Raw genomic sequence first — 25,799 nt, forward strand, 5'->3', positions numbered from 1 at the left:
TTCCCAGGAGAGCTCTGCTCCCTGAGGACCCTGCTCCAGAGTTCCACCTGGCCCTCACCCTACTCCCTCCCTCCCTTGCTGCGTCTGGCTTCTGTCTTCGTTCCCATTCTTGATATGGCCAAGTCTGGCCTTAGGGACCTGTACCTTCCATTTATGCATTTCCCTATTTTACAGGATTTTCAATTTCTTCTCCCCATCACTACATTCCAAAATCCCTCTATCACTTATCTCCATGCCATTTATTCATTCAATAAACATTTATTGAGTGCCTACTATACCAGGCATTGCTTTAGATACAGTAATGAATGAGAAAAAGTCCCAGAGCTCTGGAGTTTGCATTATAGTGGGAGATGGTCAACAAACAAACAAAAATATAATATGTCAGATAGTGATAAGTGCTGTGAAAGAAAACATTAAAGCAGGGTAAGGGAGAGTGATTGGGGATGTTGTTTTAGATAGTTTGGCCAGGGAAGGCTTCTCTGAGGTGGTAACATCTGAGCAGAGACACAATGAGAGGAAATATCTGGAGGAAGCACATCCCAGGCACAGGGAAGAGCAAACCTAAAAGCCCTGAGGCAGGAGTATTCTTAGTGAGTGGCAGAATGCTATGCTATTTATTTCTTAAGTATTTATTGTGTGCCAGGCACCTGCTAGGGAATATGAAGATGTAATCAGATGTAGTTTTTGCCCTGAAGGAGCAGCAGTTTAGTGAGAGACACAACATGTAAATAAATAATTACAGCACAGGTAGCTACAATGAAGTTATGTGCAAGTGGCTAGAGATACCCAGCAAAAGGAGCACCAAATCCAATCTAGGATATTGGGAAAGGCTTCCTGGAGGAGGTGATAATTTGAGCTGAGGGCTGAAGGAGGAGTAGGAATTCATAATGCAAGGGGAGGAGAGGGCTTGGACGTTTTCAGGCCTAATGGCCTGAAAACAGGACAATGGGGAACATGAATTCCCCGGGAGAGGTGGAAAATGAGGCTGATGAAGGGGCGAAGAAGCTGGGTCTTAGAGATTTCCATGTGGCAAGTTAAGAAACTGCCTTTTATCCTTTGGGTGATGGGGAACCAGTGCTGCAACTCCCTCACTATATTTTTGTGCTGTTTGCCCCCAGTCTTTTTTGGTTTTGTGTTTTGAATACCAGAATCTTTCCCCACTTTTCTCGCTATCGCCCTACTCCTGACACCTCCTTCCTCCTTCTGCTGCCAGGCCACCAAAGCCTGCTCTTACGAGCTCCCCGTCGTTCCACCTTGTCTGGCGCCCCACTATTCCCCAGTTGGAAGCCACGCCCCCATGACCACGCCCCCGATGACGCACGGCGCCTAGTGCGTGGGGATTCCCGCGGCCGTGACCACTACCCGGCCTGCCCTGCGGCAAGATGGCGGTCTGAAGGGAGTGGGCAGCGGCAGAAAGTTTGTTGTGGGATTGGAGTAGTCGGGCCGGGAGTTTAGACTTGTAGGGGATCATGGGGACACCAACATGGAGTTGGGGCGGAGGAAGGACTAGCACCGGGGTTAAGAAGAGAAAATGGAGTGGTGGAAGGTTGGAGGCGGAGAGAAAAAAAGGCGATAGGAATGGAGGGGAGGGGGCCTAGATTCCAGTGGTAGCCCTGGGGCAGGGGATCCGAGGCGGGGCAACCAGAAGTAGGTACGCAGCCCCGGAAAAGCAGAGTCACGAACTGGAGCGGAACTTCTTAGCGGAGAGTAAAAAGCCTGGAGTGTGGGGCGGAGGCCCGACCGTACGAGGCCGGTGGGAGAGGAAAGGGGTCTTTTCCGTGGAGGAGGAGAGTAGGGAAGCGGGAAAGAGAGACCTGAAGGATGTTGGGCAGGTTTGGTAAAGAGGGAACTAAAGCCAATCCAATGACCATCTTCTAGACTTAGATCAGCCTTTTCACAGTTCTTATAGCAGCATCTGCCCCAATTTCAGCTGAAGACTCAGGGGCCCCAGGGACTGGAAGAAATCACAATACTTGGAAAGAAGAAGAGGTAGCGACTTGCCCCAGCTCAACCCCAGAGCGGGTAAGGTGGCCTCCGGTGACAGGCTGGCATGCTCCCTGGGAGCGGAGCAGGATGCATGGGCTACGAGTGATGCTGAAAATTATTTAATCTGAGAAGGGCAGTCTTCTATAGAGGCTGCCCTTTGCCTGTGGTTCCTAAGTTAATGTTCTCCTTAGATCTCACGCTGATTTTTGAGAGTTGGGTGTAGAATTGAGCCGTGTATGCCTTCACCTGTGCAGGCGAACGTGGGCAAGAGCGTAGAGATCAGGCTGAAAGTATTTGAACACATCCCTGTCACAAGCAGTGCATTCATGCTCACTGTATTTTCTTTGATCTCCCCGTCACATCTTCAGTTTGGTATCCTGCCGGAAGTGGAGATTTGTGGGTGTCAGATGGTGGGGAGTCATAAGAAAACAAATTTCTGGTGTTCACTAACCATTTAGGTACCTGCTGTCACCAGTTCCTGAATTCACTCTTGCAGCATGTCTGTCTCTTTTGATCGTTTCTTTTGGTAAGAAGGGCTTGTTAGTGTTCTTTTGGGGGTGTGGATTTGGTGGGTAGGTGGGGTCAGAGGAGGGCGGGAGGCAGGTTGGGATTAGGGAGGAGAAACCCAGGTCAGTTTATGGTAAGAGGTCAAGCTGACTGGGGTAAAGCTCTGCGAACATTTTTCACATCATTCTGTCCGTGAGACACCTGATTTTGGAGAGCTGCTTTACAACCTGGACCAGTGTGGTGATGGAAGGAAAGGATTGTAAAACTTGCCCCTTTCTCTTCTGGTAGTTTTCTTCTCTTCCTTTATATTCTTCCCATCAAACCACATTAAAAAAAAATCAGTTTCATTAGCAAAACTAAGCATGGCTTGAGAGATAGTGGACTTGGGGTTGGAGAAAAGAGAAGGGGTCTGGAGCTACAGAGTGCTGTGAGTATGGTCCTCACTTCCTTTGATGCCCTGTGGTTATGCACCAAGCCAGAGTTGGGAGCATGCTTCTTACTGGAGCCTGTTTCAGGGCCAGCATCTGCTCCATGATTGGACTGGCAAGTCTGGTTTGCTCTAGGACTCCGCACTAACCATCTCCTGCTCCCCACTCCCACCCCATCCCTGCCTGCAAAAGGCTTACTCCAGGCAGACCAATCCGAATCACTGTCACTAGACTAGCTTCAGTACCTTCAAGTATCTGAAGAACTAGTGTTATTTAGCTGTGACGTCATTTCTAGAAGGTTGAGAAACTTCTCTTTCTGCGAACAATTTGTGGATGTCCCTAAGAAGTTGCGATCAGCAAGGACTGTGGTGAGCGCACATAGAAGTTAAGAGCACTGACTCTGGAGCCAGATTGCCTATTCAAATCTGCACTTTGCCATATGTAGCTCTGTGACCTTTAGAAATTGCACAGCTCACTATGCCTCAGCTTTCTTATCAATCAAATGGGGATGGTAAGATTACCTATCTCATAGGGTTGTGTGAGGGTCAAATAAGTCAGTATATTAATGTATTTAGAACAGTGCCTGGCACGCAATATGTTTTTGTTGTTGTTATACTAGCCAGACCTCAGCACTAATTTCTGCTTCATGATTGAACTTGGTGTCTCTCTGTGGAGGACCTGTACTGGTTTGAGCTGCTATCCTGATGTTAAGGAGAAGAGGCACAGCTTTTGGATAGTATAGATTTTGTGTGTAGTGAGAATATCCTTGTTAAGCTATTTAAAGTGATGTTTAAATGCCAGTGACTTCCTGTTTGAAGCTGTGAGGCTGCAAAATTATCTAATTTGCAGTTGAGTGATTAATAATAATAGTGCTTATTGAGCACATTCTTTGTGCTTGGCACTATTGTAAGTGCCTTACCTGTATTAAGTAATTTAATACTGTTAGTATCCCCATCTTACAGATGAGTAGATAGAGGTGCAGAGTGGTTAAGTAATTTGCTCAATGTCACCTAGATAGTAAGTGTTAGAGCTGGGATTTGAACCCAGGCAATCTGGCTTCAGCAGTTGAGCCTTTTTTTTTGCATTTGGTATGAAATTAACTTTTTTTTTTTTTTTTTTTTTTGCTGTACGTGGGCCTCTCACTGTCGTGGCCTCTCCCCTTGCGGAGCACAGGCTCCGGATGCGCAGGCCCAGCCGCTCCGCGGCATGTGGGATCTTCCCAGACCGGGGCACGAACCCGTGTCCCCTGCATCGGCAGGAGGACTCTCAACCACTGAGCCACCAGGGAAGCCCGAAATTAACTTTTAAATATGCCTACTGGCAATGTGTATCTCGTTTGCTTGTAATGATAGTTAGATGTATACCCATATTGTAGTAAAATATTTTTTGTTTGTTTAAAAAATGTTTTAGGAGCTGAGCTCTTCATCTCAGCTCTCTCCTTCCTCTCAGAGATAATAACTGATGCAGGGATTGGTGAGGGAGCGCCCTGTGCCATGTTAGCCAAATCTGGACTCTCTCTTTGTGATTCAACTTGGTGATTCAACTTGGGCTGGGTTGGGTGAGCAGACAGAGTTACATTGGGATCCATTCTTAGCATGCATTAAAGGTGTGGGTGTGGGTGTTAGTTAATGTAGATGTAAATATAAGGCTCAATCTGACTATGGTTACTGACATGAGCAGTTGAAGCAGCCATAGTGTTAAACTCATAGACGGTCTGGATGCACCTTTCTTTTAAAAATAAAAAGTAGCAAACTACACAGGGGGAAAAATGTGGCAGCTTTAGACAGCTCCCTCCCTCTAACGTGAGAGGAAAATGGAAAGTAAATGTGCTTCTGCTGAAGCTTATGTTGTTGAGGAAGGCCCTGTTGCCGAGCCCAGGTCTCTTTCCTTTTAACAGGCAGGAGACCCGTGTGCAGCCTTGGGGCAGAGGTGTACCCAAGGGTTGATTGACTGGCTTTCCTTTGCCCTGTATTTATGACTTACTCTTCCCCTCCTTCTGAGTCATGTCCTGTCTATTTAACACACCCTCGGTGTCCATCTTTTTCTTCAGTAAATGACTCTCCATTCTGCCATCAGGGTAGGCATGCGCCTGGTGTCGGGGGCTCAGGACCTAGGGTTTGCCCTGGGAATTCTGATGCAGCCCTGTGATGAACTTTTCAGTCTGTTGTGGCATGTGTGATTTTGAGAGTTAGCATCTGTGAGTCTGCTCCCCTTCTCCATCAATAGAGGAGCCATGTATCTCAGGATAATGTGCTTTATCTTGACTCGTGCTTCGGTCAGCATGCTGAAACGTGTTATCTCCGTAGAGTACACCTTTGTGTTCTGGTAGAAGTCCTCAGACTTTCTAGATTCAGGTCACATTTTAGCAAATGATTGAACTTCAGGGTGAAGGCTGATAGATTTTGAGCCGATTCTCCCCCTTTAGCATTTTCTTGTTGTTGTTGTCTAAATCAGTTTCTTCTCATAACACCCCATATTCATGTATTATCTTTGAATCGAATCCCTTCACCTCCTTCTCACCACCATATTTTGAGTGCCGAGGACCTGTGGGTAAACTGGGTCTTCATTTCTTCACCTGGATTCAGCCTCTTAACAGCTCTCTAAATTTATCTCATTCTCTGTAGCTTCTGGGCCTTTGCACAAGCTGGTCGTGCTGTCTGGAATGCAGACATTCCAGACTCCCTTTACCTTCCTTATTGCTCTTGTGGTCTCAGTTTAAATGTCACTTCCTTTGGGATCCCACTGCCCTTTACTGTCCTTCTGTGCTTACTTCTATTTTGGCACTTAGGCTGCATTGTAATTGCCTGTTTACTTGTCTGACTCTCACAAGACTCTAAGTGCCTTGAGAACAGATACTGTCTTACTATTGTATTCTAGCATTTAGGATAGTGCAGGGCACATAAGAGGTGCTTTATAATGCTGTGGTGCATACAGGTGAATGAAATGTGGGCAGTCTCTCCCTACTCTACCCTACTGCTCTAAAAATTATTTTCCTAGAAAAAAACCCAATGTCTCTGCGGCTTCCCTGGTGGCGCAGTGGTTGAGAGTCCGCCTGCCAATGCAGGGAACACAGGTTCGTGTCCTGGTCCGGGAAGAGCCCACATGCCGCGGAGCGGCTGGGCCCGTGAGCCATGGCCACTGAGCCTGCACGTCCGGAGCCTGTGCTCTGCAACGGGAGAGGCCACAACAGTGAGAGGCCCGCATACTGCAAAAAAAAAAAACACAACAAAAAACCAATGTCTCTTCCCTTAGAAAGGCCATGGTTTCTCCCTTGTTTGGGATAAAGTCCACACTCTTTAACGTGGTATGCAAAAAGCACTCTGGCCCAAATTCAACCCTCTGGCCTGAGTTGCTGCCACTCTGCTTCATTTGTCCTGTATTTCCTTGCTCCTGAGTTTCCTACTGCTCCTGAACCTTTTCTAGACATCCGCTTACTTTTTTCTTCTTGCTTGTGCACTTCACTCTCCATAATGCTCACCTCTGTCTCTGAAGCTCTGCTCATCCCCTGAGACCCAGCTTCTCTGTCTCCTCCAATGAGAAGACTTCCCTGCTTTCCTTTCTTCCTCTTGGTCCCCACAGCACTTTGAACCTCTGTCCTGGCACTTACCATGTTGTGTGGTGAGTTCTCTGTTTACCTGTCTTATCTCTTTCACTGAGCTGACCCTGTAGAGGAGGCACCCTCCCTGATCATGGGGTGGGGGTGGGGAGATAGGGGAGACTGGGAGGGTGTGGGTGAGGGGAGTTGGAAGTGGGGTGAGCAATGTGGTAGATGGAGTCTGATTTTGGAGCTGGGTTTTAATCCCGACTCTGCCCCTTACCAGCTGTGCGACTTTGGGCAAGTTGCTTAACCAGTAGGATCACTGGTCTTGTCCCCTATAAAGTGACGGTGACATTACCTTTTTTGCAAGAGTATTGAGCATTAGAGATAATGAGTACACAGCCTGTAGCAAGGTGCCTGGCATATGAAGGATACTCAGTAAATATTTGTTAAATGAATGAATCCCACTTTGGAAAACTCAGTGGATAAGAAAAGGCTTTGTTTTTATTCAAGGTAGACTAAGCCTTTTGATTTTTGCCAGGTAGCCAGGAACATTTCTGAGATGGGAGTAAAATTGAGAGAGTCTCCTTTTTTGTGATGAAGCAAGAAAAAAGGTGAGATTGGGTACAGCATCAGTGTGCAAAATAAGATTGTTGATCCTTCTCCCCATCTGTTATGTTGAAACAACTCCTTTGATGGACTGTGACATGCATGCGAGATTGATGATGACCTTGGTGGGTACAGGTGGGGGTGGGTAGGTGGTGGATTTGTAAGATGGTACAGAAAAACCCGAACGAACTTTTTGGTCAATCCAATAGTTAAGGCTGGGGATGACTGGATGGCATGTTTGATGATCCATGTTCCCCGGTGTTTTGTAGACTGAAAAATGTTGGGTGAAGCTGATGGAACACATCTAGGCATTGAGGAAGCCAGACTTCTTGTCCCAGTTTTCTTACAGCTTCGATGATCTTCTTGTGCCACAGAACAGGCTTAACTCAGGTGCTCCCCAGAAATGGGGTTGGAAGCTGAGGGTCGCTGTCCATTCTTTGCCTTTTTGTTTTTGGTATCGTTGATGGGAGTAGTTCTTCGGGCACCAGTTCTGAACAAACACCAAAGGAATTTGTTTCCAGAAGTCTAGACCTCCTAATTGTATAATGCCGGGTGGTGCTCCAGTGTGAGTTTACAATCAGAGGAAGATTTGTCTGGGTTCTCGGGAGGGCAACCTTTTTGTCTGGTCCTTAAACCCCTGCCCCAGCCAGGTGCCTCTCCTCTTTGCCCTCAGAGCACTCATCACACTATGATGGGCGGGGGGGCAGTTAACCTGTCTCTCCCCATCTCGGGGCAAGATCTTCTTTCTTTGAAGCTTCTTAGGGGCAAGGTCATTTATTGAAGGCTGAGCGTTTAGTTAGACTGTACATAGTAGGTGCTGAGCAACTCTGGTTCCTGTGTGACCCAACCCAGTCCTTCCTTAGACTAAAGCAGATAAGATCTATCTGGCAAAGCTTTTTGAACCCTCAGGAAGGAAGATCCTGCATTAACAAACGGTGATAGTATTAACAATTGCATTACTAATTATTTTCCAGGGTTGAGTTAATGTGGTTAAATGATCTTCCAGGTGCTTGGCTTCAGCTGTCTCCCTTTTCAGCCTTATGTTCTAATCACACATCCCTAAGCCAGCAGGAAGGAGTTAAAAGAGGAATCGAAGTACACACAGGTGTATTTCCTTGCTTAATTAGCATCTTCTAAAAGGTCTTTGGTTGCTGACATCCTCTTTGTTATTCATTAAGCTCCTTTTAGTGCCCACTGTAACCTGCTTGCTTTTCTGTTGTGTCACTGGTCCTGTCTTGGTGGGCTCCATGCTCACAACCAGGACTTACTACAGCCTTGTTAGTGCCTAGATGAACTAAAAGGATGAAACCAGCAGGCAGAAGTGGATTGAAGGAGTTTTCCCCGGACTCTACCCCTCATCCCTCGGTGTGGGGTGCACACTGCAATGTGGCATATCTTCCTGATGGCATCTTGGCAGGAGTAATAAGCTGCATTGTATGTTAAGCAGATTTGAGAGGAGATTGGGTGAGCCAGCTGGACTGGATTGTGCTGTGTGCTTTTAGGCTTCAGAGGGACTGAGTCCATGAGTAGAAGAGTGAGAACTTTGTTTGGTCTATCTCGTAAGTGCCAACTGTCTACTAGGTGACATTTGGAATCTATAAAGGACATGGCCCCCTATTTGTGAAGAGCTTCTGTGCTCTCACAGTAAACTGTGGCAGGGATCTCCCTGAGGGTAGGGACTGCTTTTTGGGAAGTCAGCGTAGACCCGAGAGCCCTGTGCTTCCACTCAGCCAACCAGAGAGATAGAACTCTGTGCTTATCGCCTTGCGTACTGAGCAGTGGCCTCTTTGCACCTTCCCAGGAAAGCCAAGTGGGGAATTCAATCTCAGAAGTCTTTGAGGGTCTTTAATTAGGGCAGAATTGTAGTCGCTTTCCTGTGGCTCCCTGGAGAAGACAGCTTTCCAGGCTTTGCACTGGAATTGGATATGGAGGGTTCTGTCCCAGTGTGTCTGTGGCCTTGGGCAAGTCACTTGTCCTCTCTGTCGCTTCAAAATGGGAGAACTCCACTTGTTCCGTGGGCCTCACTAGGCTATAAGGATCAAAGGAAATATAATGGAAGGGACAGCACTTCCAGAATGGTAAAGCACAGTACAGATGGAGGGATTTTGTCCGTTTGTTGAGGAGCTGTATGTTTTCATCATAAACATAATGTATGTCCTCATTTAAAATACCAACCATACAGAAAAGTATACAAAATTAAAAGTAAAGTAAAAAGACCTTTCCTTTCTTCCCCCACTGCTCCTGTCTAAGCCTTTTCCCAAAGATAGGGAACTACTGTTAACCGTCTATCATGTATCTTTCTAATCATTTTTGTGTACTTCCAGACATTCCCCATCGTGTATCGCCTGTAAAATAAACAAAACTCGATAGTAATACTTACTGTTCTTCAGCTTGATCTGCCCTCCTAACAATTAATCCCCGGGGGGTGAGGGTGGGAGTGAGTCCCTCTCTGTTGGAGCCTTTGAGGAGCCTGGTTGCAGCCTCCTGCCCAGCCTGGTGCGTTCCTGGGGGCTGGCTCCTTGGGAGGATGGACCAGCTTTCCTAGAGGCTCTTGCCACAGCGGGCACCGTGCTTATCTCTGAGGGATTGTCTTTTATTCTGGGATGAAATTTTTTGGCAGGAGTGCCCTTGAGTGGGAACCAGGATGGGTGCAAGTGTGATGCGGGCATCAACACTCTCGCCTCACGTGTTTCTCTCCTTCACTCCTCTTTCATCTTTGGCTGGGAAGGGAGTAGAATTACCTAATTTCTCAACCCCTGTTTTAGTGTAGAGAGAGTCTCCTCTAGTTCCTGAAACCTTGGATTAGCCAGGTCACTTGCTGCTTTACCTTTCAAAAGCAAACCAGACCCAGCTGGTGTTTTTATTTATTTGTGTGTGTGTGTGGTGAGGATTTGGAAGGTAGCCTGCCCGTGGCCATGCTTCCTTGCCAGTCCAGTGAAGAGGTCAGAGCCCACAGGAAGAGTTGTCATCTTCTCTGCTAGATGGTTATCTCACCCTTCATGGCCTTTTGACCTCTGGGGCTGTCAGAGCGATGCGGGGAGCCCAGTGAGGAGGCAGTTGGGAAGCCTGTCGGAAGCTTCTCCTGCCTGTGTTTATTGTTGGCCTGGGCTTGGGAGAAGGCCAGGCCCATATGTGGGGCCAGGGTGGTCTCTGTTCTCCCCTTCCTTCCCCGAGTCATCTTGTCATCTGCAGGCCTTTCAGACAGAAGGGCTTTCCAGTCCTGCTGACCCAGGGGTCACATCTTGGGTGGGGGTCTCTGGGACTCCACTGCTGTGGCACATTTGCCTTGAGATCTCAAAGCCGGGGTGTGTCGCTTCCCCTAGGTGGTTCTGGAGGCTTTCAGGAAAGAGTGTTCCTTGGGCTAGCTGTGTGGGAACGCTAGCCTTTCTGGGCATTGCTCATTCTGAGGGGGTGAGGTAGTCCCTCTCAGGGTCTGGGGAGCCTGGCTGTAGCATAGCCCTTATCCTTGCTCTGTGGGTTCCTCTGGCGCCAGCTCACTGGGAAGCATCATTCCCTGGCCCTTTCAGAAACTGAAAGGTGGCAGTGTGTCACCCGTTCCTTTGACTGGCCCAGCTGGCTGGGGTGCACACTGCCCCATTGTACTGGGCTTTCCATGCAGCTCTTGTTGTAGCCTCCGGTCCCTGGGCCAGTTCTCTCCCAACCCCTTTCCTTGGAGCCCGTGGGAGGTGGTGGGGTGAACTCTGCTGGCACAGGCCTGGGCTAGGTGGCAGCTGCAGCTGTGGGTGGCTTTGTTCTTACAAGCAGCTTTCAGGGCTCTGGTGCAGCCTGGCAGCAATGTTCCGGGAATAGGTGAGACAGGGGAGCTTCCCCCTGGTAGCAGTGCCCCGTTCCAAAACAGCAGTCCTCTCTTTCTGTTGACCATCCCTGGGGTCGTGAGCTGGGCTCACTGCTATACTTTCACGAGGCATGCTTTCTAGAGTGGAGAAAGCCCCTGAGGGTCTGGTGGTAAGTCTGGGGGAGTGTCCCTGTCAGGAGAGTGCAGTGTGTACCCTCAGGCATCCTGCAGCTTGGCAATCCTTCTGCTCTCTCTTTGCAGCTCCGGAGTTGGGCTGCTCACAAACCAAGCTGTCTGTTTGTATGGAGTGCCTGGAGGGCGTCTGCCATGAGTCTGTCGCTAACCGTGCTAACCAGGAGAGCTGGCTGGTTGGGGAGAAGACACTAACCCTGTGAGTCTGACCTGGGCCAGCTGAGGGTGCCGCCAGCCATGCCTCTCTTCTCCTCTCTCCCCCTGGCCTGTGCCTTCTCCCCTTTGCTTACATCATGCCATCTCCTCTGCTCGCTTGTCCTTACTACTGGGTTCCCTCCATTTTCCCAGTCTCCTTGCTGTGGGTGGGGCTGTGCATGGGTACCTGCCCATCTGCTGCTGGACTTTGCCCCTCCTTCTCCCTTTAGTTAGTACCATGGCTATTAGTTCTCCCTTAAAACAGAATGGTTAGCATTTCTGTTTAATCTGCTTTTAGCACCGTGGAGTTTGAGAACATCCCTCAGTTACCATACTGTTGGTTTCACGCCTCAGAGACAGATGGAACGAGAGTAGGAAGGGAATTTTCTGCTAGACCGGATAGTTTCCTCCCTTTATCAACAGGGGAAGATGGTGGGGATTCCCTGGTGGTCCAGTGGTTAGGACTCGGCGCTTTCCCTGCCGTGGCCTGGGTTTAGTCCCTGGTCCGGGGACTAAGATCCTACAAGGCCTGCGGCGGAGCCAAAAAAAAAAAGAGGGGAAGATGCTGTAGCCATTATTCTCATCCCAGAGTACGAATTGAATTTAGGATCAATTGCAGGTTCTTCTTGGGAGTGGGGAAGTTGAGAAAAACCTTGGCCTGGCTGTGGGAAATTGCCTGGGCAGAAGAGTGAAACTACTTAAACTGAAAGCTGGAGCCCAGAACCAGAGATGTAGCTCCCATTGGTGACTGTGGCTCTGGGAGGTGGAGTGGGTGGAGTTAGTCCCCCCACCGCCTTCCACGTCTGGAGCTTCATGGGGACTTTAACCATAAAGAGCTGGGAAGGGCGGCTCAGCCAGAGGGGGAAGGACCTGGCTTTGGACTCCACAGTGGGCCTAGGAGAGGCCTTGGCCTCAGCTTGCCATGGAGAAGCCCCCGACAAGCTCCCATCTCCCTCCAGGCTTGGAAAGGAGAAGGGGGGGTCCAGAGGTAGCAGGAAGGCCGATTGCTCGGGGCTCCCTGGTGTTCTGCATGGGTAACTCTGTAGACAGACACTGTCTCCAGCCTCTGGAGGCAGTGCAGGGTGGGGTGGGCTGGATGGGGGAACTTGAGACCTGGAGGTCCTCTACGTGGATTCTGTTTCCCTTGAGCCAGGAGGGAGATGGCAGGGAGCTGCCGGCGACCATGAGGTGTAAGTGTGTAAATGAGAGAGGGGGTAGGTGCTGCGCGGATGTGTAGGGACCCTGAGTAGGGAGGTAGCAAGCTGGAGGGGTTTGTGGCTTGGCTGTGACCAGAAGAGCAGAAGGGGCGTGGAGTGGAGGGCTGATTCAGGGCCACCCTCACTTTGCGCTTCCTTAGGAGAGGGCATGGGGACTAAGGTCAAGTGCTGGTTATGATCCTGGGGATTCTTTGGCCCTCCCTTTGGGTGGGGGTTGGTTTGCTTGGATCATCATCATCAGTAGTCTTCAGCCCCTTTGTTCCTGTCAAGTGTTTGCTTGAATGAGAGGCCAGGTGGATAGACTTGAGGTATTTGCTCAGGTGGGGATCCAGGTGAGCTCTCACAGGTCACCAGCACTAGTTCTGAGGCCTCAGGATGACTTTGGGGCACAATAATTCCCACCCATTCTGGCTTTTAAAAACCTGTCAGTCTGTTCTGCTTAGAGCGGGCAGGGGGCCAGGTCAGGGCCGCAGGCAGCGCGCCCCAAGAGGGTGAGGTTGAACTTGCCCCGAGGGGTGACAGGCCTGCCTGGGGGAGGGGCAGCAGGGCTGGTCTGGGCACAGACTGGCATCTTCCAGCCTTGTCATCAGCCCAGAGCAGAGCCTGCCTGGGCTCCACCTGTGCTCTGCTGGCTGCTTGCCTGCCACGCGCCCAGCATCGCTGAGGGCTTTGCTTAGGTATCTCAGGAACAGCTGTGCCGGAAACTGGGGGCCTGGCGTGGGGAAGGCTGAACCCAGCCTGCTTTGGTCGGATCGGCTCACTGTGCGGCTGTTCACTGACAGTCGAGGTGGAGAGGAGCCATACTGACTGGGAGCGGTTGGTGGGGGGGGGGGGTCCTTGTGGGCAATCTCAGGGCCCCCTGCTGGTTATAGGGCTGGCCCTTGTAGGGTGGTGGTTTGTGTTTCTTGGGCCTCAGCTGGAGGCAGAGCCTGGATTTCAGAGGCTTGAAAAGCAGCTAGATATGTACGGCAGGAGTATGTCCTGCCCTGAGAGGTGCAGCTTCCTCCAGGCCTGTAGTGTTCAGAGACTACATCAGGGCTCACAGCTGAGGACGATTTCCGCAGGGGAGGCGCTAGTCCCTGTGATCAGATGTTCCTATTTAGCGGTTGATTAGGGGCTTCAGGAAGGGCCCATATTTGTTTTTATTATTTATTTATATCCTGCTGGGTTAAGGTACCGTACAGCACAGCTGGAGTATTCAGAAAAGGGGCCGTTTTCCTTTCATTTTAAAAGCAGCAGTGATTGCTAACGTCCATTTGACTTTCTTTGGGTGAATTACAAAAGAAGGGCTTTAATGGTTTTTGTGGTGAGGTGTGTGCCTTCCCTGAATCAGAAGGTTGGGTTCATTGGCCCCTTGAGGTCCTTCACTTGCTTGATTCAGTGACGGCTGGGAGCAGAGAGACATTAGTAAGTTCAGAAATGGTCTGAGCCCAGAGGAACTGTTGGGACCCTAATTTCTTGAAGAGAGTGTGGGTGATGTGGGGAGCTGGGGAAGCGGGCGGTGTCTCTGGGCAGGCAGCTGAACTGGGCCGGTGGACAGGGTAGTGCAGAGCTTGGGAGCTGGAGGAGACCTCCAGTGGGGGAGGGCAGAGTTTGAAAAGCCAAAGAGCCAGACCTATTTTGGATTCAATCCTGTCTCCCTCTGCTGGGCCAGTGTTGAGGGGGTAGCCTCTGAGCCCTGAGCAGAGAGAAAGCTGGATGCTGGGACCTCCCTTCCTCTCCTGCACTGATGACTTTGCCCTTGGGCAGACGCACAGAAAGGATGGCAGAGGGAAGTAACAGGGCATCCTTGGCTCTTGGAATTGAACCTTTTGCTGTTGCCTCTGTGGGTGTTTGCAGGGAATGGGAGAGAGGATAGTGGTTTGGAGATAATCTGAATTCTGAAGCGGTTTCTCCTTATCCTGCTTCGCCTCCAGCAGCGTCCCTGACCTCGATGGAGGCCCCAGGTCACATACCCACACTCTCCGTATCCACAAAGGGGAGTGGGTAGGAGTCCCATCTCCTGGTTTGAGAGAGATGCTTGGCAGATGTTTTGTCCTTTGATTAAAGGACACTGCTCAGCCAGCTCCTGGCACACATTGCTCCTTGTATCTGTCTCTGATACATGCTCTGCTCAGCTGTTCAGTGGGTTCACAGTGCAGGTTCCCTGTGCGTGCCGAGTCCCATTTCTAATGAAAGTAGACTTTGTTCTCTGGAGGTAGCTAATCGTGCCCGTGGGCTGTAATCAGAGAGAAGGTATTTCATGCAGGGCAGGCGGTAACAGGCGGCCTGAGCTGACTGGCAGATTGCAACATGACAATTACGAAGCTATCAACACCCCCCCACGCCTGCCCTGCGCCCCAGCAGATAGGGGGTTGAGTCTGTCCTCTGAACTGATTCTGAGTAACTGAAGAATGAATACTATGCAGGAGAGGAAGGAGGAGGAGGAGTTAGGTGGGGTGGGCGCAGTGAGGAGAGCTGCTTTCCTTTCTCACCTCACCTCCACGAGATGGGAGGGTTTACTGCTGCTCTGGGTGTCTTCCTCAGCCGTGCCTGCAGGTCCAGCCCGAGGAGCTGCAGACCAGACTGGGTCAGCCAGGGGTTTTAACTTAGGCTTCAGCCTTTCTCCCAGAGCACAGCTGTTCTTGTAGTACAAACCCAGCATGTGATCTGGTACCCCACATCCTGAGTCATCTGCGTCCAATTCCTTGAAGCTCAGGTAGTTTGTGGTGAGGGATGGGAGTGGGATTCTTCCCTGTCAATTTCTAGAACTTCTAGAAGACTCTTTTCTCGGAGGTGCCCTGGAGTCAGCTCAGCATCCAGAGGCCAAGAAGACCCAAAAGGCCTTGTTTGCTCCTTGTGGCCCATGGCACATTCTGAGTTGTTCAGCTTTCCCTGGGGGCCTCTTCTTCTTGACATGGGATTGGGAGTCCTCCTTGGGCTGCAGCACTCCAAAGCAACCTGGGAATCTTGAGGTGAAGGAGATCTGGCCAGTGGAGGCTGCATCTAGTAGCTGGGTCTTCCTGGAGGGACCACTCTGCTGCCTTCCAGCTCATCTTTCCTCTTCTCCCAGCTTGTGGACCTGCTGTTCAGCTGCTTCTTACTTTGTTCTGCAGTGCACCTGGCATTGCTCTCACTCCTGGGTCTGACCTTCCCTGCATTGCTTCCAGTCAGGGACAGCAGCCTGCCAGGCACATCGAGTCCCCGTTCAGTGCTGGAATTGTGGTCCCCTGTGGGCTGGATCTGGGGTGCTTAGCAGATCTCAGGAGTTGGAGCCAGGGCCCCAACAAGCACTGGAATTTATGGACATGGGGCAGGGGGCGGCACGGACTTTTCCTCATGGACTTGTGTTGGGGTCACTGCAGGCTCCCTGGTTGACTGTCTCGCTAGTGGGCATTGTCTTCTGCTTCCCCAGTTGGGAGTCGTTTCCCTCCCTGTGACTCTGGCACATACGAAAAGAGTTTTCTCTGGCTGGGAGAGAGAACCTCCCATCACCACTACCATTCATCCCATAGTCCGAGCCTGCACTTACGATCCATCTCACTGCCAGCCACATCCACACTGTCTGTCCCCTCAGCAAGCCAGATTATCTTGCCATGAAAGCCCTGGGAATATGTGCTGTGGGGCCGTGAGGTCAAGATGAGGCAGGATGAGCTTGTAGGACATGTGATGGCTAGAGCTGGGCCAGCAGGGTATGGAGTGAGACCACTCTCTCTCCTCACAGGTAGAATGACCAGTTACCTGGGCCTGTCAGAGTCCTCCCTGCCTGTCAGCGGTCCACCCACCGCCCACACAGGTGTCCCAGTACCTAGAGGACAGTGTGGGCATTGGCAGGAATAGGGAAGAGAAGAGGCTGAGAATAGAGGGGGTATATATAAAGGGGCCTGCAAGGAGAAAGGGCTACTGAGCTGAGTGGGGAGCAGGTGGGGAAGGGAGGAGGGACCTGGCTTCTCCGCAGAGAAGGGGAGAAGGCAGAAGCCAGCTCTGGATTTCCCGGGAGCTCTTGGCTACCTGTATCTCTTACTCCTGCAGCTCTGGCTCTTTCCTCTTTTGTAACTCATATACACCCCCACGCTGAGACCCCCTGATGATCAGAACCCAGGTGCTCAGGCTGGCTTGGGACTTTTGGGGCCTTTCCCCTGGGCCGGAGGAGCTCCCACCCAGGGTCCCACCGGAAGGGTAGCCCTGGGGAACCTGTAGGGGTGACTACACCTCAGGAATGTGCTGTCCCTTCAGGCCTGCCCGGATTCCTGCGCGTGGAGTCAGCCCGACTCGGCCTGCTGCAAGTGCCCTGTGGGGACCCGCTCTGCCTCACTATCAAAGGGCTGGGGTGGCGGCTCGTGCCTGCTGCCAAGCCCCAGAACCCCACACCAGAGGCCAGGCTGCCCAGACAGAGGAGGGAGGCCACTCCTGCTTCCCGCCCTCCCCGCCCCCTCACCGTGCTTCCTGCCTCAGGCCCTGTTGGAATGTGACAGGAGTCGTGGCCAGGGCATGTCCCAGCAGCAGGAACACACGCTTTAGCCCGCAAGGCTTCCCTCAGCCCCAGCTCTGGTGAGGTGGATGGCGGCCTCGAGATTGTTTATGCCCAGAAGGCCACCTGAGGTTACTGCCTCCATTGGTCCCTGTGGTGGCTGCTGCCACCATGCTGCAGCCCAGCTCGTTACAGGTGGGGGAGAGGTCAGAACCCCAAGAACCTGGAGGGGACCTCAGAGGTCACTCAGTCCAGCCACCTCTGTGCAGATGATAGATTTATCCAGTGAGGAAAGGGCTTACCCAGGGCCACACTGTGTGTCAGACGCAGCACTGAGCCCAGAAGCCAGGCGTCTCAGCTCCCCAGACTGGGGCTTTCTACACAGGGTTTTGCAGCCTAGGCACCATCGACATTTTGTGCTGATAATTCTTTGTCTTGGGAGGCTGTATTGTGCCTTATAGGATGTTTAGGAGCACCCCTGGCCTCTACCCACTAGATGCCAGTACCACCCACTCCTGGTGTGACAACCAAAAATGTCTTCAGATGTTTGCCAGACATCAGGGGTCGGGGGAGACCAAAATCACCCTGGTTGAGAACCATCATTGCTCTAAAATTCTCCTTTTTCTGCTTTTCTCCTGGACCTACCCCTCATCACACAGTCTGTTCGCCACCATTGTTCACAGAACTAAGTGTTTGGGCTCCTTCTGGAAACATTGCCAGGAGCTTTTTTCCCCAGCGTCTTCTTGAGCCTCTATTAAGCTTTTTCCTGGTGTTCTCTTTTGCAACCCTTGTCTCCCGAATCTCTTAGCTGTTTCTAGACTCTGAGAGGCCCGGGAGATGAACAGGACAGATGTGAGGTAGGATAGGGACAAGACAGGACCAGACCTATCCCGGAATCAGGCATGTGATAAGCCAAGACCATGAACACACACACAGACACACATGTGTCTCATCTGGGCCTGGACAGAGCTTTCACGGGGAGCCCAGTGCTTCCACTGTTGTCCAGCTCTCCCTGGCGGGTACTGACAGACAGGCGGCTGACACCTGGTTTCCACTTTCTTCCCTTCTCTGGTTTCAGGAGCTATTGGCTAGAGGAAGTGGCGGGGCTGTGGGATGCGGAGAGCCGAGGGCTGACTCCCGGACAGCGGAACAGAGAGAGCTGCCGACAGACGGACGGTATGTTCCTGGTGAGGCCTGCACCCCCCACTGGGTTCCCTCCTGGGGAGGCTGGCAGGTGAGGCGGCAGCAGGCAGCCCCTCTTGGTGGGGGCTGGTGAAAAGAGTGGTGGAGGCCAGAGAGGCTTGACCTTGAAGGCCCTTAAGCTTGGTGACCCCCTGGAGGAGCTCAGGTTGGGAACGCATCTCAAACCCTTACTTTCTGGTTACGATTTTTTTTAAAGCTAACATTTATCGAACAGTTCCTGAGTGCCAGCTACTGTTGTTAGTGCTTTACATAATCGTTAAAACAACCCTATGAAATTGGTGACATTCTCAACCCAGTTTAGAGTTGAGGAAACTGGTGCTTGGAGAGCAGCCTTTTCTCTGAGGCTGCTTTCCGAGACCACAGGGGCAAGGGGTGGGCTGCTCCTCGGGCCCAATCCATACTCCCTGCACCCAGTCCCTGGACCCTGGCTTCCTCTCATCTGTTCCCCCTGGACCCAGGCCCCCATCCAGCACGCCCCTGACCCATGGGCACTGACACACCAGAGTCCAGCCCTTCGAATGACCCCAGCAGCAGCCCAGGCCTGTCTGCCTGCCTGGTGGCTCCTACATGTCCTCTTTTTTTCTCAGTTCAGAGGCCTCTTGCCACATCTCTGAGCCTCCTTCCTTGTTCCCCTCAGCAGGTTGAGGAGCTCTCACCTCCCAGAATGACCAGTGCAGCCCCTGCTAAGAAACCCTACCGGAAGGCACCACCTGAGCATCGGGAGCTGCGGCTGGAAGTTCCTGGCTCCCAGCTCGAGCAGGAGGTCAGCAAGAGTGGTGCCCCTGCCCTGGCTGGCAGATGCAGGCCCCTGAGGCGGGGTTCTGGCTGTCCTGAGGGCACATCTGGTCCCACCAGTTGGGGTGAGGGTGTGGCATTCCTGGTACACACTTGGGCTCTCAGTTGCAGCAGTGCTGGTGGCAGCCATGTAGACTCATAGGGGACAGCTGTGACACACGTCCATGTGTCCAGGACATGTAGCTCAGCAGAAGTGATCCCATGCAGTATTGTTTTTCGTGCAAGAGGCAGCCCACCCGATAGAGGGGTGCTAAACTGCCCGGAGGCCAGGACTCTGGTCCTCCACTGGTGGAGCAGAGCCATTCAACTTGCAGCCCCTCTGGGGGCCATTAGGAAGCAGTGCTCCAGCGACTTCCCCAAGACTAGCTGTTCTTTGCTGGCCCTGAAAGTCAGGCCCTCCTCCAGCTTTCCTTTTTCTGGCTGACACTTATCAAATACATGCTCCCTGCTCGGAACTGCATTAGATTCTTAGGAGGGCTTCTTCAGGCAACTGCAAAGCATTCTCCAGGTCGGTTTTCCTCCCTCGTTCAGCTTGCTGCAGGAGGAAACGAGGGCTGCAGTTTATTCATCTTGCGTCTGTGTCTCTATCCCGTTGCAGTGCGTGAAACACATTTAAAGAACTTGAGAGATGGCCAGCACGTGCTGAGCATCAGGCATACCATGGCCCACTCTGGTCACATTCACGGCAGAAATGCCACCCATGACTTGCCCATTTTCAGTTCAGGAAACATTAAATTAAAAGGCCAGATATTGTGCTAGGTGCCACCCACTGGGCATTCCCCTGGTTTTGTAGATGAGGCCACTAGGGTTCAGCAAGATTAACATAACCAGTGTATGGTACAACAGGATCAATCCAGGTGTCAGTGGCTCCCAAGTCCATGGTCTGGGCCACCCACCTCGTTGTCCTGCCTGTGATTGGCATCCCGAGGCAGTCAGGCCAATCAGATGCTGCTTGACGTTTCCCTCCTGTCATAGTACGGGTCTGCTCTGCTTTGCGCTTGGCGGAGCTCTGGCTCGTGACCAACGTGGAGGCTTGAGGAGGATGCGGCAGGAGGGTGAAAGCAGAAGACGCTTTACTTGTCTCAGTCAGGTTTAGCCCAGAGGCTCTCCTTCCCGCACGTGCTTGTGCTTCCCGAGCCTCTGTGAGGGCCTGATTCTGCCCTGGGGGCCAGAAGGGCTTTGGCAGAGCTCAGAACCCTACTCTAGCTCGCCTGGCTTCATCACTTCTCTGGAAAGTCTTGGCTGTGCCTGCAGGGCCCACTAGGAGCCCAGTGAACAGCTGAGAGGCTCTCTTTAGGCCTGGGAGAGGTAGCATGGGTACCAGAGCTCATTTGCAGTTGGCTCTAGTATTAAGAGGGGTTGGAGCTAGTATGGGTAAGGGTGAGGGTTGGAATCTGGTTGGCAATGGGAGAGAGTAGGCTGGTCCAGGTGTTACTGGATTGCCTCTATCTGTGGGGCCCCGCAGCCCACTTCTGCTGTGAGTCTCTGGGCTTCAGACATGGCCGTTTCCAGGGCTATTTGGAGGGGGTGGGGAACAAGCAGGAGGCCAGTGGTCCAGAGCTGAGCCTCAAGCTTCTGTTCTTTTGTGCCCAGGAGCCCCTGACTGACACGGAGAGGATGAAGTGAGTATCTGCTGCCCGAGAGCCTGCCCTGCCTCAACTCTGCCCCTCTTAGCTGCAAGCGAGGCTGTTGTTTCATTTGGGCTTTTCCTTGGATTAGGTAGAGGTAAAGGTTGGGGTGGGGTGTTTTAGGGACTCTGGGAGGAGGCTTGAAGTTTGGGATATTCCTTCTGGAAAAAGAGGTTTGTTCCATGGGCTCCAAGAGGACCTGGCATCAAGGAGGTGGATGGCTCTGAGAGGCCTGCGCTTGCCAAAGCTCCCTTCCCCAGCTCCTGGCCCTCCTGTGCCAGCTGCCTCCCCGCAGCCCTTTCTATCAACTACATGAGGCCTCTGCAGAGGAGGGCAGCACTGGGCTGGGTTTCTAAAAGATGAATAATGGAGCAGCCTGATTGTGCAGTGGGGAAACTGGAGCTGGCGGCTTGCTGGCCAGCTGGCTTGGGCTGTAACCAGAGACAGACTGGGAACTGTAGCCCCTGCAATTCTGTCTTCTCGTTCTTCTGCAGTGAGGGGGGCAGACTGTCCTCTCCCATCCCCTCTCCCCCTCCCAGCCAAGCTGTGATCTCAGGGCCAGCAGGCCTAGGGGATACGCTGCCCCAGACTCAGGCTGAATCTCAAGGAGTCCCCTGCCCACAGCTACCTGTTCTCACGTCACCCCTACTCCTTCCTTCCTGAATCCATCCTGGAATTCTAGGGTGGCCCTTCTCTCTCTGATGCCCCTCTGCCCTTGACCCCTCACCCTACCAGGCTTTTGCAACAGGAGAATGAGGAGCTTCGCCGGCGCCTGGCCTCGGCCACCAGGCGCACTGAGGCCCTGGAGCGCGAGCTGGAGATTGGGCAGGACTGCCTGGAGCTGGAGCTGGGCCAGAGCCGTGAGGAGCTGGACAAATTTAAGGACAAGTTCCGCAGGTGTGGGAACGAGGGGCCGGGACACACATGCATGCATCTCCCTGTTCATAGGAGGGAGCCCGGAGAGGCTTCAGAGATCATCTGATTCTGATGCGAAAACTGAAGTTCTGGGAGGGGCGCTTGCCCAAGATCCCTTATGAAGGAGGGGCTGAGCAGGGTCTGAAGAACAGGATCTTGATCCAGGGGTCTGCCTTGTGTCCCTCTACAGGCTGCAGCACAGCTACACAGCTTCCCAGAGGACCAACCAGGAGCTAGAGGACAAGCTGCATACGCTGGTAATCTGTCCAGGAGGGCAGCTTGGCTGGCGCTGTGCTCACAGGATAGCAGGGGCTGGGACTTGCCAGGGGACTGCCATCCTGCCCTGGGCTCGGGGAGGGGGTGGGCCGTGGTGGGGAGGGGCCCGCAGTGTACTGTGAGAGTCAGGACTGTCTTAATGCTCACACTGTTTCTCTTCTCTCCTCGTCTTCCCTCACGCTGCCACCGTTGCTGCCACCTTCTCCTCTCAGGCCTCTCTTAGCCACAGCTGGATTTTTGCAGTTGCGTCTGAGTTTGTGTGTTTTCTCCCTGGCCCTCGCCTCCTCCTCAGCTGAGATCTGGGATTGCTGGGGCCCGGCCATTGCCCTCTGCCCACTCCTTTCCTCTTCCTCATGTGAGGCCTGTTCAGCAGTCAGTGCCTCCCTCCTGGGGGACAGCTGGGGAGCCTGTTCTTGGCTTGGGCAGAGTTACTGATTGATGTCACCACTGAATGCTCACAGCTTCTTGGCTGCCGTGGGCAGCAAGCCCCGGCCATTTGGGGAAAGGGGGCCTGTGGACCCAGTCCATGAGCTGAAGATCAGAAGACTGCTTCTGAGCCTGCAGCTCCCTCCCTGCTCAACTAGATAATCTCACAGGCACCCCCAGCCGCCACGCAGCCCCACTCCCCACCTCCTCCCGCTTCCCAACCTGATCCTGGAAACAGCCACAGGCAGCATCGGCTTCAGCCCCTGGGTTTGCACAGTTCTTGCCTCTCAGGTACCAGCTGCCTCGCCTGGTGTGTAGAGCCCCTTGAGTGCCCTCCAGGGCCGGGCAGCTCTTAGACTGCTCTGTCCCGGCCTGGGCAGCTGTCAGTCATGCTCAGAGAGCCCCCTCCCCACAGCCAGCCTGGACTACAGGAGAGGTGTCTGGTCTCCTTCTGTCTGTCCATCGTCTGTCTCTGTGTGCCTTGGCTGCCCTAGCACCTGTGGCTTCCTGTGTCTCTGGGCTGGGAAGAGGGGGAGGGGAGGGGAGAAAGGGCTGGCTGGGGTGTGGGCCGGGTTCACTGTGAGTCTTGTGCCTCAGATCAAGAAGGCTGAGATGGACAGGAAGACACTGGACTGGGAGATCGTGGAGCTGACCAACAAGCTGCTGGACGCCAGGAACACCATCAACAAGCTGGAGGAGCTCAATGTACGGTCACCTCGGGAGCCTCCCTGCCTGTGCTGCCATGTCCTGGCCTTGCCCTGCTCCCCTGGGCTGTGCCGGGCTCTGAACTGCGTCTGTGTCCGCAGGAGCGGTACCGGCTGGACTGCAACCTGGCTGTGCAGCTCCTGAAGTGCAACAAGTCTCACTTCCGTAACCACAAGTTCGCTGATGTGAGTGGGGCACTCTCCCTGCCAATGCCCGTCTGCCCTTGTTAGGATGCCTCCAACTCCAGTTTCTACAACTCTCTCTGTCCTGTCCTCATACCTTCAGCTCCCTGCTTTCTGCTTTGCCTTCTCCTCGCCTCCCTGTGTCCTCTGAAGCCAGTCAGCTCGGCCGCTGGTTGGTGTCCTGCATGCTGTCAAGGGCCCGTCACTAGGGGCAGAGTGGGGACTGGCCCTGTTGGTATTTCTGGAACAGAGACAGGGAGAGAGGATCTCAATTTCTGGATGCCATGCAGGAAGGAGGGGGTTGCCAGAGGTATGGGCCATAAGAATAATTGAGAGGGGCCCTTGCTCCAAGGGGCAAACCCTAGACCCCAGCGCTCAGGCTCAAGGTTGATGGGGCCTACAGAAGGAGTGGAGGTATTTCTAAGGCTTCTGGTCAATACTGATTCTCAAGCTTGTGTCTGGTTTGGGCAGAATCTACCACTGAGATGGAGAAGTTAGACGTTTGAGAGCATGTGGGCCTTAGCACCAGTTCTGGGTTCAGATCCTGGCTGTGTTAATCAAAAGCTTCAACTTTTTTTACCACTACCGAGCCTCAATTTATCTGCGAAATGAGGACATACCTTTGTGTGCTGCGGAACAGGTGATAGCAAAGTGCCCAGCACACGGGGGGGGCCTTATATGTGGCAGCCGTCATATTTGCCCTGAAGCAAGCTGTCTTAGGCTGGGCTCATTCACGTCTCTCTTCCCTTCTCTCGCTCCTTTACCCCAGCTGCCCTGTGAGCTACAGGACATGGTTCGGAAACATCTGCACACTGGTCAGGAGGCTACCAGCCCGGGGCCTGCCCCCAGCCTGGCCCCAGGGGCTGTGGTGCCCACCTCGGTCATTGCCCGCGTGTTGGAGAAGCCGGAGTCTCTTCTGCTCAATTCGGCCCAGTCAGGCAGCGCCGGGCACCCCCTGGCTGAGGATGTCTTTGTGCATGTGGATATGAGTGGGAGTGACCCAGGTGACCCAGCCAGCTGCCCAGCTCCGGGAAGCCCCGTCCCCCAACCCAACGGGGAGTGCTGCTCTCTGGGCACCGTGGGTGGCTCCCCAGAGGAGGAGATGTCCCTGCCGGCCTTTGAGAAGCTGAGTCCCTACCCCACCCCGTCTCCACCCCACCCGCTGTATCCTGGCCGCAAGGTGATAGAATTCTCTGAGGATAAGGTGCGGATTCCCCGCAACAGCCCCCTGCCCAACTGCACTTACGCCACCCGCCAGGCCATCTCCCTGAGCCTGGTGGAGGAGGGCAGTGAGCGAGCCCGCCCCAGCCCAGTGCCCAGCAGCCCTGCCTCGGCCCAGGCCTCCCCGCAGCACCAGCCCAGCCCCGCCCCCCCGGGGCTCAGTGCCCCAGCCAGCTCCGCCAGCTCCGAGGAGGACCTGCTGGCCAGCTGGCAGCGGGCATTTGTGGACCGCACTCCGCCCCCAGCCGCTGTGGCCCAGCGCACAGCCTTTGGACGTGACGCGCTCCCTGAACTGCAGCGCCACTTTGCTTTTGGTCCCGCTGGCGGAGATGAGGAGGTGCAGGCACCTTCTTCCCCACCCGGTGAAAGTGGGCTTTTGCTGCCAACAGAAGCTGACCCTGGCTTTCCCAGGGAGGAGGAAGAGGAACAGCTGAACCTGCCCATCAGCCCCGAGGAAGAGCGCCAGAGCCTGCTGCCCAGTGATGGTGGCACAGAGGAGGGGCCTGGCACTCTTCACACTGAGGGCAGGGCCTGGGCACTCCCCAGCTCCAGCCGCCCCCAGCGCAGCCCCAAGAGGATGGGGGTGCACCACCTGCACCGCAAGGACAGCCTGACCCAGGCCCAGGAGCAGGGCAACCTGCTCAACTAGGGCCCTGCTTGCCTTCCTGCCACTGCTGCACGGGGTCTGCAAAGGTGCCCCAGCCCTCGCAGCTCAGGGTCCCCACCTAGCCCAAGCCCTTGGCCTCTGCTCCCTGTGCAGATAGGGTCAGGCTACACCAGGCCTTTCGCTGCACTGGCTGTAACTGGTACCAGCTTGCCTCATGGTTTTTCCCTCCCTGGAATATTTATTCTCCAAAGGTAACATGCAGCTGGGGCTCATGACCAGTCGGCCCAAATTTGTCTGTTCTGGGGAGCTGAGGGGGTTTATCAGTGTTTATCCTCCATCCTTCTTTCATATCCACCAGTTTTCTATTTTTATCTGGCAGGGAGGTGGGGGGAGGAGGGTCACTGGGATTATTAACCTCTAATTTCAGTTTTCACCTGTTTCCCTCTCCCCCCAAATCCTCTGCGCGAGCTGTTGCCTTCAAGGGCCTGGCACAGCAGGCCCTCGGGGGGATGAGGGAGAGGACTGACTCAGGGCTCCCCTCAGCTGTTTCCTTCCTCCCTCTGGAAGGGAGTAGAGGGTGGGATTCAGGGTCCTCAAGCTGGGTTCTAGGTGAATCCTGGTCCCACTCCCAACCTTGGCTCTAGACTGTTAACTCCCAGCTTTGGGAAATTTTCACATCAATAACTATTTTAAAATTAAATAAAACTATTTTACTGGTACGGCCTAATTTGTCTATTAATGACCTTCCTTCTGCCCTTATTCTCCCCATTCTTGAGTATTCCCAGTCCTAATCACGTCCTAGTCTTTTTGCTGCTGACTGACCCCTACCACTGTTCTGCCTGGGGCTTCCCTGGGCACAGAGCATCACGTGGTGGGAGAGGGTGTACCTCAAGTAACCCTGGCAGGGCCCCTGAGTCTCTCCT

At 53.2% G+C, this 25,799-nt stretch overlaps 1 protein-coding gene across 5 annotated transcripts; it reads left to right on the forward strand.

The window, feature by feature from the left end:
* Positions 1-1,328: 1,328 nt before the first annotated feature.
* TJAP1 (tight junction associated protein 1) lies at positions 1,329-25,603 on the forward strand. Of its 5 annotated transcripts, none has more exons than XM_032649644.1 (11): positions 1,329-1,416; positions 1,931-2,022; positions 11,126-11,255; positions 17,997-18,094; positions 18,759-18,884; positions 20,510-20,538; positions 21,280-21,441; positions 21,650-21,716; positions 22,759-22,866; positions 22,968-23,051; positions 23,818-25,603. In XM_032649644.1, exons 5-11 carry the CDS (start codon positions 18,786-18,788, stop codon positions 24,916-24,918), a joined length of 1,650 nt encoding a protein of 549 aa, XP_032505535.1. In that variant the 5' UTR covers positions 1,329-1,416; positions 1,931-2,022; positions 11,126-11,255; positions 17,997-18,094; positions 18,759-18,785; the 3' UTR covers positions 24,919-25,603. The 5 variants fall into 5 exon arrangements, with proteins under 5 accessions (XP_032505535.1, XP_032505536.1, XP_032505537.1 ...); XM_032649646.1 differs by having other exon boundaries at positions 1,345-1,416; positions 18,762-18,884; XM_032649645.1 differs by lacking the exon at positions 11,126-11,255 and having other exon boundaries at positions 1,342-1,416; positions 18,762-18,884.
* The last annotated feature ends 196 nt before the right edge of the window (positions 25,604-25,799 follow it).

Source organism: Phocoena sinus, chromosome 11 (assembly GCF_008692025.1).
Source record: "Phocoena sinus isolate mPhoSin1 chromosome 11, mPhoSin1.pri, whole genome shotgun sequence".
Taxonomy (NCBI): domain Eukaryota; kingdom Metazoa; phylum Chordata; class Mammalia; order Artiodactyla; family Phocoenidae; genus Phocoena; species Phocoena sinus.

What these genes read in the sequence shown, in the direction of transcription:
- TJAP1 (XM_032649642.1), top strand. An exon ending in ACTGACACGGAGAGGATGAA is followed by an intron (nt 20,539 to 21,279) that starts GTGAGTATCTGC and finishes TCACCCTACCAG; the next exon opens with GCTTTTGCAACAGGAGAATG. An exon ending in AGGACAAGCTGCATACGCTG is followed by an intron (nt 21,717 to 22,758) that starts GTAATCTGTCCA and finishes CTTGTGCCTCAG; the next exon opens with ATCAAGAAGGCTGAGATGGA.